Consider the following 13,414-nt stretch of genomic DNA (forward strand, 5'->3'; position numbering starts at 1 on the left):
ACCTCTGTACACACAAAACCTGTGCTAGACTGTCCCATCTGTCATTCCAGTCCCTGTCCATCTGCCTTTCTGCTGTGGGTGTGAGGGAGAAGAATGGGTTCACTCTGCATGCAATATATTAATACATGACAGCTATAGGAAGGAAACTCAGTTCAAGGTTTGAAATAGGATCTGCGATACGTTCTTTCTCGTACCCTTTTCTGTCTCCCATGCCAAACCCAACCCTGCAGCATTGCTAGTTTTGATAAGAACAGAGACAAGATGCAGAAATTTTATGAGAGCATCCTGGTTATGTCACCTGAATGTAGGCATCAGTGGTGTGCAGTGGTAACAAAATCTGGTCTACCTTTTAGCTATGTAAATCCTTAGTTCCAAGTACTTCTATTTCCTTCCTTCTTAACATAGGTACACTTAGATAAAGAAAGGAAATTTGTCCTCAAGGCTCTCTCTTTTTCACCGAATCAACAGGGATTTAAACATGGAACAGAAGGGTAATTCAGTGTTTGCTTCTGCAAAAAACAAGCAGCTCTCTCACGGCGAGTTTCCAAATTACAAACTTGCAGCTTTCTCATTTGTAATTTTTTGCTCACGAATCAATAATGCAAATGGTAATATACAGAGAGATCTCTATTTTTCTCTGTGGCTGCCTCCACCTGTCTTAGACTCTCAAATTTAGTTGCTTTTAACTTTCAAGTGGAATTAGTATAATTAATAATAATAGTAATAGTAGTAATAATAATAACTACTCATATAAATACATTCAAAGTCTACATAGTAAAATCCACCAAAAGAAAAGGTGAGAATTCCAACAGCAATTTTAACTTGTCTGCCTTGAACTTTGTGTATGCTTCATGATGCCACTCTATGGCAGTAATATAATGACAATTTTGCCTACTGCCAGGGAAAGCTGGAATGCAAATGCTCAGCTGTATAGGGGAGTGAGACCTAATATCTTGGTAAAAACATTTAATATGCTTTCATTTTATATGCTTTCATACTAATTGGAAAATCCTTAGGAGTGCTTTGGACCTGAATAATTACATGGTTTTGACTATGTGCGGGTTGTTGTTCATTGCTTTGGCAACAGCATTCCTTCCATGTTCAGTCTGTGAGGCTGAGAGACCTAAACAGTGAGATGAAATGATGATGATCAGACACGTGCTGAAGATGTATATTTGGATTTTTCTGTTTGGGTAGGAAAACAGAATGCAAGGTGCACTAGGTTTGGTAGATGAGATGAGTAGGCTGCGTGTGATCGTCATCACAAGATTGTTCTGGTCACAAGGGATCTTTGGAAGTTGTCTAGTTCATGTAGGGTACCTGAACCTGACAAAGTTAAAGAATATCTATATTGCACCAGACCAAATGTTATTTCAACCAAGTTGCTGTTAGAGACAGTATGTCAATATAGACCCACAGGAAAGAGCATAATGGAATGGAATGTGGCTTTCTCTGAATGCTTCACTGTTCTCCATTTCATGGTATTCAGAGCTGTTCAGAAATGTTTTTTCTTGTCAGCCATCATCTATTCAATAATCATGGTTTGCTCTCTGGACAAGAAACCACAATATTCCAGAGTTCAAGAAGCTGGAAAATGTTCTCATGCACATGGTGTGATTCTTGGGATTGTCCCATGCAGGGCCAGGATTTGACCAGATAATCCCTATGAGTACCTTCCAAATCAGACTATTCTGTGATTCTGTTGATATCACTCTCTTTGAATGACAATTTGGGATTTGAATGACACAGACAGGAGCAAGCGTGTCGCTTGATCCAGAGAGCTATTGTTCCCAAGAGAGGGAGAAGCAATAGCTATGAGGTGTTCCACTGTGGCTAGTGTTTGTGCATGCCTGGGCCAACTGGCTGTACAATGAAGCTGCTTGCCTGCTTGAAATTCAGGGTCCTGTATTTGAACACGTTGCCTGGAGAAGCTATGGATGCCCCATCAGGAAATGCTGAAGGCCAGGCTAGATGAAGTTTTGAGCATTCTGGTCTAGTGAAACGTGTCCCTGTTGGACTCCTTACTGTGATCTTCAAAGGCCTTTTTCGATCCAAACTGCTATGATTCTATACTGAAATGTCCTGGCAAGAGAAATATGGGGACTTCAGTTCCCTGTTGGTCAGGAATACTTCAGAGCAGTATCTGAATTTAGTCATTACTGTGAAGGCCATTCTGTTAATAATATTGTTAATGACTCAAGAATATAGAGTTATGGAGTAGCTGAACTGAAGAGTTGCCTTATTAGATATTAGGGGTATGGATGAGAGAGGCTACATGGAAGGGCCAGAGAACTGTATAGCTTCAGGCTGGTACCTTTTGCTTACCTGCTTTCTCCTGGATCCACTATATTGTGGACTGACAGCTTCCTTAAGGGCCTCTCTGAGTACTTGTCCCTAAACATTGATTATTCTGCTGCAAGTGGTGCCTGCTGTTGGAATTGCTTTTAACAGGAGAGAAGGAAACAGAACCAGGTATCCAGGTAGTCAGCTGTTTCTGCTCTGCTGTCTAAATTTGCATCCAGGACATGTAGTTAATGGCAGTTTAACCTGTTTAGTCCACCTTAATGTTCAGCAGCCTGCAAAACTTAACTACAGAGTAGATCTGGTTTTGATTTAGATGCTAGCCAACAAACATCATCTGAAGTCTTGAAAATTTTTTGCAGATTTCAATCAATAATGCCTAAATGAGTCTTTGTTTTAAAAATAAAACAAGAACAGACCCCAGTGTCTGGCCTGACAGCCTGTGTGCCAGGTTCCACTGTGGGATTCTAAAATACCCATGATATTATGTCCTGCTGTTGTCACCCAAATAAAAATATGGCAAGGTTAGGACTGAAACAGAGGCAAGCTCTGGAACAGGTGATACCTGATTCTTTAAACTTGTTCAGTGTTTTGATGAGAAAATATGAAATGAAGAAAACATAGTATGTGAGGAGTTGGATGGCTCCCACTAGAATGTTTGGAAACAGTTAGACATGCTTTGAAGTATGAAACAATGAGGTAAACATTAAGAAAAGGATTTTTCATATAAGCTTTCAGTACTCACAAAAATAACATGTGAATAAACCTCCCTGAAGCTATCAGGCATAATATCAAAACATCCTGCCTGCCTAGACTGTGGAAGAGCATATATTTGTGAAGTTTGTTTTTAGATACAGACTTAGAGAAGTAAACAAATATCTTCTTCTTGAGAGGTATAAATTCAAAAGTAAGCTGCAAACCAAAGCAAGCTACTGTGTTAAACACGCTCTCTGCTTCTTCTCTGTCACTGGCTCAAAACCAGTGTTTCATTTAAGAGATTAAAGTCTCCTGTGAAGATTGTGGGTTTGATCTGGTCCTTCCCTATGGCTCATTACAGATTTAACTTCGGTCTTGTCTTAGAGGTCTTTAAGTTAATACTGGGTATTGATGACTGACTTTTGGTGTGAGTTCATAGTGTGTTGAGTAGATGTTTTGTGAGTCCATGCAAAGTCTGCACCTGTCAGAAGCAAATGTAGCCATGAAACTTATGTAGGGTGTGCCTTTGAGAAGAAAAGCCAAGTGACTGTTGCAGTCACTATTTTGTCAGAGCAGGCACTGTTGATGTGTTCTCAGAGCTTCACAGTGAGCTTCCTCAGAAAGAAGGGTAACTTTACTTTGAAAAACATGTATGAATCAGCTGTGGTTACAACTGTGCTGTGCCAACAGGACCTGGGAAGTTATCAACCCCCAGTACTCAGGATTGGTAAGGCCACAGCTCAAATCCTGTGTTCAGTTTTGGGCTCCTCACTTTAAAAATGAAATTGAGGTGCTGGAGTGTGTCCAGTGAAGGGCAACAAGGCTGGTGAAAAGACTAGAAAATGTGTCATGTGAGGAACAACTGGGGGAGCTGGGTTTGTTCAGTCTCAAGAAGAGGAGGCTCTAGGGGGACTTCATTGCTTTCTACAACCACCTGAAAGGAGGGTATAGCCAAGTGGGCACTGATCTCTTCTGCCATGACTGCAGTAGGAGGACAACAGGAAATGGCCTTAAACTGAGACAGGGGAGATTCAGCTTAGATACTAGAAATATTTTTTTCATTATTAGGGTTGTCAGGCATTAGAATAGGCCCAGGGAGGTGGTGTAATTACCTGGAGGTGTTCAGGTGATGCCTGGGTCTGGTGCTAAGGTGATGGTTTAGTGGTTTAGGGGTTACAGTGGTAGTGTTGGGATGGTTAGAGTGCATGATCTTAAATGTCTCTTGCAACACTGATGATTCTATGGCTCTTGATTCTATGACATAGAATGCACTTAGGCAGGGTGTCTTCCCATTGCATGCACATACGCTTCATGGCCTCACACTGCCCCCACTGCCACTAATAGATTATCACAAATACTCAGTTCTGAAATCCTGAGGTTTCATATAGAGTTGCTGGACTCAGGCCTAGGAGGAACCAGTAGCACTGGTGGCGTTAGTTGCCTAGGAGAGCCTTAACACTGAAGTAATGCTAGAAGAATCATGATCTTATTTTTCTTTCTGTGGAGAGCTTTCTGCTTTAACCATATCTGTGGTATATGAGGAGTTCAGTCCAGAAAAGCCTTGAGTTCATGAAGAACACACTCTTTGAGGTAAATACTGTGTTTGCTCTGATGATCTCTACAGGGCTTGCGTAATAGCAGTGTCTGCCCTCCTTGGCTCTTCATGGGGTTTCTATCTTATATCTCAGAAATTAGCATGACAAATTGTGGTAGTTTGGCATTGGAAGAAGAGTTATGTTGTACACTCCTTTTCACTACTGTTTCTCTGCAGGTGATTTTAATAGGCAGCTGATGGGTCAAATGATGCAGATGAACCAAATACTGGGAGATGTGAAAGAGCTTCTTAGACAACAGGTACTGTATACAGATTCTGGTGTGAAATATCCCAATTTATCCCCTTTGATAGTGCAGATTTCAGGTAAGCAGTAAACTCCTGTGTGGAGTTACTGCTTTAGAGTTATTACCTTAGAGGCATGACACAATCTAGAAGAAATAACTAAATAGGTCGTGGTACTCTGTGCCTGCAAGGGAGGATCATTGGATGTGGGAGTATATGGGGCTTGCTTAATCAGGTCCAGAAAATTTAGCGTCTGGTGAGGAAGTCTAATAGCCCACTATTAGATAGTTGTGGATCTGTTGCATGGAACTGAAATTGCATTTGTTTCACTTGCTGGTGGGTGTCATAACTGGAATTGCTAGTGGCACATTCCTTTGGTCAAACAAGGACTTTTGGACCTTTAAAAGTTGTGTTGATGAAGGCTGAACCTAAGTACATCCATTATCCATATCCTTAATTTTATGGAGTACAAAGACCATCTCATGTAAGACCCATTACCTGTGTTGTATGGTTTGAGTGGCATCTTGGGGACTAATGGTTCTTGCCTCAGCCATGTACAAACTGGAACTATCTGTATCTAAATAATATTTATTTTCTGTATTCTCAAGGTCAAAGAAACAACTTTTCTGAGAAATACCATAGCAGAGTGCCAAGCATGTGGTGAGTACTCCTGTTATTGCTGGTAATCTAGAAGAGATAGTTGTTTTAAAACTAGTATTGATCACATTAGCTTTATGTGGTTTCTAAAAATGCTTTTTTAAAAATATCGTGTCCAGAGTTCTAGATGTATTTGTATTTGGACAAAAAATTAAAATAGATTGTCATTAAAGAAAAATCTTCCACAGACCCAACAATCACCTCTTGGGGGATAAAATGCCACTAAACCAAGGAGTACCACTCAGGTTGTACTGTCAGTTCTCAATCTGCCAAAAAACTGTCCCAGAGTGTTCCTGTGGAGGGAGACACTGTCTCCCAGCTATTTTAAGCACAATCTTAGTAGAAGAACAAGGGAGAATCATGTTCTGCTCTGACTGGTATCAGTCTGAGGAAGATCAATGCAGTCCACCTGATCAGTTTGTCTGATTCTGAGTAGGCAGTCAATAGTCAACAGCATTAAGACCCAAAAGGTGGTTTTCATCTTTTCTCTAAATGAAAAAAATGCATACTTTTCTAAATGCCACTGCATGGCCCTCCTGCATTACACACAACTGACACTCACTACACAAGTGCAGTCAGTATAAAAACCAATATACTCCCTTACCACATGGGATGAAAGGTCTTGAACTCATCAGGCCTTTTAGTTGATTTCTTCTCCCAGTCTGCTAGCCTTATCAAAACTCAAGTAGAGCTCTAGGCAGGGCAACTTTATGTATAAGTGTCAAAGGAAAAGTTAGATTCCTACATGCATTTGTACCAAGGTTCTGTACCTGCCAGAATCTCAGAAAGACCTGTCTTTGGCTCATCTCTGTGCACCTAAGCCTGTGTACTTGGATGGTCCTGCTGTGTTTGTGGGCTGCCAGCTGCTCCTTCTTTATTCTTCTTATTCGTAAACTCTCGAAGATGCTGTTGTGAAACCATAACATTGTTTTTCTTATGAAGTGTTGCTAGTTCAGCCAGAGAAATGCCCTGTATTTGTACCCTTATACTTGAGTCGCTTTGTCTAAGATCACAGGCTTTCCTGCCCTGGCCAGCAGCATTTTTAGGACTAGCCTAGGAGGAAGGCATCCATATGTAGCCAGGAGAAGCACATGGAACAAAAAGAACTAAAAGAACAGTCTCAATTTCCCCTTGCTGGGGGTACAGTAAGTTCCTGGGCCATTTGCAGCATGGAATCTTTTCAGCTGCAACACAGCTGGCAGCAGTACAGTGCAGGGACATGAAGTGTCTTGGGAATTTCTTCAGAATGCTTGCCAGCTGAGAGTCATGATAAATGATTTCTTTCAACCACTGAAATTGTTCTTTCTGCATTAAAGGTTTAGGCACTGTGAGTTTTCCGACTCAGCTTCCTAGGCGCACTAAACCGAAATGTGAAGTTAATTCCTGCTTCAGGGGAGTGAGGTGCATGGAGACAGCAGAGGGATTTCAGTGTGGGCCCTGCCCCGAAGGACTCACAGGAAATGGAGTTACATGCTCAGATATTGATGAGGTAAAAGAGTGACTTTCACTGAATTAAAAAGAAAAGCTAAAAAGCAACTGTTCCATACATGTCAGTGGGTTGCTAATACTTGCTGACTTCATCATGTACTGACTGCTTGCACAGTGAATATTAATTCATTCTGATTTGATTTTATATTCCTGTTTTGCTGTTTCTTCAACTTTATGGAGGTTATGTATGTGAAAACTTGAAGTACCCTGGTTAGTTGAGAAGTCACTTAAAGGAGCTTAATGTTTGGAAAAAACCCCCAGAACCTAAACCAAACCAAACCAAAAACTTTTGACATTGCCATTTCTATTTCACAAGAAGATGCTGCAGCTTCTGTTATAGGCTGCAGAAGCACTTTTTATTTAATATGGGCTTTGTTTCTTTAAACTGTGCTCCTGAACCAGCCTTGGAGACCAAAGTCTTTTCTTCAATCAAAACTGGAGTCGTGTTTGCATCCTTACTTTGAAAATCTATGAAAGAAAATAAACAATCATTGTCATTGTTCCTTTTGCTTCTTTGTATTTGTGTTGAAATCTGATAATGTTGACTTAAATCTAGTTCCTTTCTTGTGATTTATGTTAGAAATTCAGAGCTTGCTTGTATTGAGGACTGAATTAATAAATTTGCAGTATCTTAAATGACTAAAGAAACCTGTGTTAATTAGAATGTGACACTTACCCCGAACAGAAACAAAAAAACACTTACAGGTTCACTGCATTTTTTGTGTGGGATGATTTTTACTATTACTCTTAAGTCTTTTTTGCGGAAAAGTACCTGAATGTAGTAGACCAAGGAACCAGCAGAATTAGGTGATAAACTGCACATCTGTATAACACAGTACTACCACTGTACCTGTTCAGTAATGTAAAACAGCAAAAGCAATTCCCTTTTTCTCCTTTCTAGCCAACAGGAAATGTGCTTTGACTGCTCTTTTGATTTATTCCCTCCTGTAGACCATCAGGTGAGGGTGTGATGTGCTTTACACCTGTCTGTGAAAAGTGCTGGGGAGAGAAAGTGAGTTGAGTGTGGAAGTTTCCTGAGGCATTGGCAATGTCTCTTGTTTTGACTTATGTGGCATGAACTGTGTCTGCTGCAACAGAAAGCACAAAAAATGGAGGTGAAGCTCTGAAATGTCAATGCAAGTGATGGATCCAAGACAGCTGTGGTATGTTTCATGCTACAGACAGACATGGTGTGAGGCTCAAGCAAGACTATGTGGATCCTGCCAGAATGGATGGGTTTCACCTCCGGAGCTATTTTCAGACGGAGGCAAAGCATTGCAATAATCTCCTCCCTGCCATTTTCAGGATTGGAGCAACTCTATCCATTACAGCAGTGGTGGAAAAAGAAACAGTGGTTTATGATGGCTTCATATTAAAGTGGTTGTCTGTTAGCAGTCAGGCTCTGATCACTGAGATCCACGTACCTTCATCTTCCAGCCACCACTCCACGTGACAGACCAGCTTTCACATTAGAAACAGCAAGGAATTTTTGCCAAAATTGTGTCATAGAAATAGTCTTTCTTATTATGAGGTCTTTATGTGGACACTGACATTAAAATGCCACTTTGTCAGGAGTAGTTTTGTTCACCAGCAAATACCTTTTTAATCAGCTGGATTTTTGCACAAGGATTTGCACAAGAAGATTTGCACAAGGAGAAATAAAGAAGCAATAAATGGCAATAATTTTGAGTTGTCTAATGAGACAGTATGTCATATTACTTGTTTTCCTGAGTTAGCTGATATGCAGGAAATTTTTGTTGGTTGGTTGGTTTTGTTTATTTTTTAACTTATTTAAGGCCTTTTTTGAATGAACTATTTCTGTACTTCCTAATAATAGGCATTTTAAATGAAGTTACTGTACAAATTCTGATAAGGACAAATCTGGGAGATTCTTCACTAAGAGCTGCCATAATCTTTCTTGAGGTTGTTAGTATCTCTGCAGCATGCTCCCTAATTCATTACCAGTTTGAAGACATTACCTTGGTATGCTGGTGCTCATTATCTTGGGAGCTGCAGCTCTGCTCTATGTGCTGTGTAATTTGGGTGCCCTCTGCTGCCTACAATAAAGAATCCACAGCAAAATAAGGAGGCACAAAATGTCTGTCCTAGGTTTGACGTTTTCCTTATATTACTGATTATTATATGCTATATAATCAATGTGCTATTGACAAATCTTTCAGTCAAACACACTTTGATATTAAACATACCTTTTCTTGTTTCCATGTGTGTGTGTTGGGTTACAAGTTGTATGTCTCTTGTAGGTGGATATTGTCAGGTTTGTTCTCCCTCCATCTTGCAGATGCTTTTCTGTTAGTGATGGAAGGAGGAAAAAAAGACATTTTTTTAAAACCCTTTAGTATTTCTTTCTAATTTATTGTTGTCTTTGAGCCCTGTGCAGCAGGATGGCATGTTGATGTTTTTTGTATGCTTATAAACATTATTTAGCAGCTAGTGTTGATGTTGGAAAGGCAGCAATGCAGGATGTTTCCCAAACTGGCACCCACAAGACCAGTGAAATCAGTCACAGCTGTTTTGTAAAACTGCACAAGGCAGTGAAGTGAATTTGGCCTTCAGGCCAAGGGTGATTTTGTGGACATGTGGTATTTTGGGAGAAGTTCCAAGGATTGTCTGTGGGGCCTCCGGTCTAGAAATGTGTGGATGCCACTGACACATCCTGCTTATCTAGCTTATGTTTGGATTCCTTCTGACTATGAGATTTGTCCAAATACAAATGAAGGAAAATGCTGCTGCCACTTCTGTGTGTACAAAACACATTAGAAGGGGTGTTTAGAGACTTGGAGTTATGTGACTTTCCTGATATTGTGGTCTGGACCCTTCCAGGAGCCTTTCAGCCTCCAAGGGATCTGAATCTGGCCAGCTAAAGGAAGGATTCAGGATGAGAGTTTAGGACATCAGCTACAGGCTGTAATGGAAGGTAGTTTAAATTATATTTAAATTACAGAGATAGCTGAAGATTTACTGAGGTCAGAAATACCTGCAGAGATGGTTTCCTCTCTTAAGCCCTCTCTGAACAGAGAACATAGAGGTGTTGCATTGCCTTTGATCAGAGCTCTGTACACACAGTCAGAGTCTGGATGTTAACTGAAGCACAAACATGTGCTTGGTTCATTTTTTCTTTGCAGTGTCGTTACAACCCTTGTTTCCCTGGTGTGCGATGTGTGAACACTGCTCCAGGTTTCCGATGTGAGACATGTCCTCCAGGATATACAGGACAAGCCATGCAAGGGATAGGACTCAGCTATGCTAAGAGCAATAAGCAGGTGAGTGCCAGCACCTCCATGACAACTTCCATTGTTTTATTTTAGCAGTTCATCTGTATTGAAATGTATTTATTTTTCAGTCATTCCGTAATTGCCTTGTGCTGTCAGCCAGTGCTCAGTGTTGCTGTTGGAGGTCTGATTTATGTTTGCATAGCTTTAATGGGAGTTTTAACAATCTAATACTCTTGACTGGCATAGAGACAAGAAAAAATGTCATTATCTTTGTAAGTATCTCTGATGAGCTTCAGGGGGCTTTGTTGATTTCTGTAAATTGGCTTTGGACTAGGAAGAAAATTATTAAAAAGACCTATTTTACTGTAATTTTTTTTTTTTTCCATATTTCTGTAAGCACCCTGGAATGGGAACACAGTTTTTGTATAAACTTTTCTGGGTGAACAGAGCCCATCCTAAAGTTGAATTTTTCTGCTTCTACAGGGTTTAGAAAGTTAGCCTATGGATATGTCTGTGATGTTCTGAGAGCAGTTTCAGAAGATGCTACATCTCTTTTCTAGTCTTACACTGTGGTGGTGTTTCTTCAGTCTTTGATCTCAATAAATTGACATTTTTTTAATTATTTGTGGATTTGGTTTATTGCTAGGTCTGCATAGATATTGATGAATGTCAGAATGGAGGACTTGGACTCTGTGTTCCGAATTCCCATTGCATAAACACTTTGGTAAGCTTCTTTTCATTTATGCCTTGAAAAAATCAATTGTTTTAAAATTCCATGAGGCTAGGATTGGATTTATGGGTCTGATGAAAGAACAGTTAATAATACAGGGGTTTTTTGTCTTCTTATAAATCAAAGAAGCCTTTCCTCTTTTCCTAGCTAATAACAAGAAAAATTAATACTTGATTTGTCATGAACACATCCATCTGAATTGTATCCTTATCATTTCTCTTGAAGATCAGGAGCTCTTCTCTCCATACCATCCAGTGATGTGTGTTTATGGGTATGGTATTGCAAGAAACCTCCTTTGAAAGATTAAGCTTCTGCTTCCTTTATCTCCTGCCTCCTGAGAACTGCTGCAACAAGCTGTTCTCCTGGGTGCTCTCTTTATAGGAGTTATGCATACTGGAACAGTTACCCCTCTAAATAAATGGAAACAAAGAGAGCTACAATTAGTACAAGACTGTTAATGCCCATAGATATTAAACCCAGGAGTGCAAGCATAGGAGAAGTAAAAATGTTTGAAAGATGTTAGGATCCAATAAAATGGGCATACAGCCACTTTAAAGCTGTGAAGCAAGTTGGACATAGAATCACATGATCATGGAATCATTTATGCTAGAAAAGACCTGTAAGGCCAAGTCCAGCTCTTAACACAGTACTGACAATCGCGCCACTACACCATTTTCCCAAGTGCCACATCCACGCATACTTTGAATCCTGTCAAGAATAGTGAGTCTACCATTTCCCTGGACAGTCTGTTACAATGCTTGTCAATCCTTTTTGTAAAAAAGTTCTTGCTAATATTCAGTCGTAATCTCCCTTGACCTGAGAGGGCCTGAGGATCTGAGGCCATTTCTTCTTGTCCTATCACTTCTTACTTGGGAGAAAAAACAACACTATCCACCTATAGCATCCCTTCTGGTACTTGCAGAATTATAAGGTCCCCCCTGAGCCTCCTTTTCTCCAGGCTAAACACCCCTCAGCTTCCTCAGCCACTCCTCAAAGGACTTGTGCTTCAGATCCCTCAGCAATTTAGTTGCCATACTCTGGGCTCGCTCTAGCACCTTCAGTGTCTTTCTCGTAATGAAGAGCCCAAAACTGACCACAGGATTTGAGATGTGGCCTCACCAGTGCCCAGGACAGGGGGACAATCCCTGCCCTGCTCCTGCTGGCCACACCATTGCTGAGCCAGGCCAGGATGCCATTGGCCTTCTTGGCCACCTGGGCACAGCCTGGCTCATGTTCAGCTGCTGTCACCAGCACCCCCAGGTCCTTTCCAGCCACTCTGCCCCAGCCTGTGGAGCTTTGGGGGAACAGCACCTGTGACCAGCCACCAGCTGGATGTAACTCCACTCACCACCACTCTCTGGGCCTGGGCAGTTTTTAACCCTGTGAACAGTGCATCTACCCAAGCCTTCAGCTGCCAGTTTCCCCAGGGGATTGCTGTGGGAGATGGTGTCAGAGGCTCACCCACTGAGCAGGTCACCCTCTTACAGAGTACGCAGGACCTACCTTTCATAAATCCATACTGTCTGGGCCAGATCCCCTGGTTGTTCTCTGCATGCCACAGGCTTCCTTCATAGCAGGAGAAAGGCATAAAGTGTCCTTCAGTTATAAAGGTGGTCCTTTCTGAAGAAAAGTATTGTAGAGTCTACCATTTGTGTTCAGTGTTACCTTTCCTTGAGAATAAGCTTGTTTTCTCAGGGCTGCTTTCACTGTTCAGTATGTTTGTACAATTTTTTTTAATATTTAGAACATTCACTGTAACATTTTGTATCTTGCTGTAAGACTAGACATGCAGCTTCTCTGGGAAGCTGTCAGGCCTTGTCTGCAGAGGGCAGGCACCAAGTGGCCTGCCATCTGTCAAAACAGAGCAGTGTGGGGTGTCTAATCCTGTGTCCCATCAGAAACAGTCTGGTCTGGAAATGCTGCCTTAGAGGCTATTTTAATGCATTCCAGAGCTTGATATAGGACAGAATATACCGAGCAAATTCAGTAGACTCCAGAAGATACTACCCTGGCATCCATTAGGTTAAAGTGCACAGGCTGCTGTGTTTCAAGTAAGCCATACCATTTGCATGGCCCAGGAATTACTTTACTTTTCAGTCATCTGTTTATTTTCATCTTCATCCTGAAAGTATGCAGACAGAACAGAGTTAAAATCTGTAACAAAGTTAGAAATAGAGGAAAAAAATAATGCCCACCTGAGAAATAAGTAGATTTCCTTGTGATGGTGGACTACAACAGTCCTGACAGTTCTTCCAATAAACTTTGTACATGAAGAGTGAAGTTGTATGAAGCACCTCAGTTTCACCAATGGTTAGATGCATGTTTGTCAGATACTTGTCCATTTCTGTCCCTTGACATGTCAAAAAATAATTAGTCTCCGTAAGATAAATAGATTGTTCTCAATTAACTTTTATGTCTTAGGTTACAGGTCTGCAAGACTCTGAAACAGAGACAAAAGCCACATTGGATGCC

The 13,414-nt window shown here is 40.9% G+C and overlaps 1 protein-coding gene and 1 long non-coding RNA gene across 3 annotated transcripts in view; one reads left to right on the forward strand and one right to left on the reverse strand.

Moving 5' to 3' along the window:
• Positions 1-13,414, forward strand: part of THBS4 (thrombospondin 4) — a 47,491-nt gene that overhangs the window by 17,131 nt on the left and 16,946 nt on the right. For both annotated transcript variants that reach the window (XM_023944563.2, XM_086869328.1), the window contains exons 5-9: positions 4,769-4,851; positions 5,443-5,494; positions 6,808-6,980; positions 10,123-10,260; positions 10,859-10,936. In XM_023944563.2, the coding sequence (XP_023800331.2) occupies positions 4,769-4,851; positions 5,443-5,494; positions 6,808-6,980; positions 10,123-10,260; positions 10,859-10,936 (524 nt within the window). The remainder of the gene's footprint in view (positions 1-4,768; positions 4,852-5,442; positions 5,495-6,807; positions 6,981-10,122; positions 10,261-10,858; positions 10,937-13,414) is intronic.
• On the reverse strand, positions 7,267-9,286 carry LOC111941438 (uncharacterized). The gene is made up of 3 exons (XR_002870015.2): positions 9,187-9,286; positions 8,959-9,036; positions 7,267-7,447 (listed from the first exon to the last, which is right to left on the reverse strand). It is a non-coding gene; the product is annotated as an uncharacterized LOC111941438 (long non-coding RNA).

Source organism: Cyanistes caeruleus, chromosome Z (assembly GCF_971803275.1).
Source record: "Cyanistes caeruleus chromosome Z, bCyaCae1.hap1.1, whole genome shotgun sequence".
NCBI lineage: Eukaryota > Metazoa > Chordata > Aves > Passeriformes > Paridae > Cyanistes > Cyanistes caeruleus.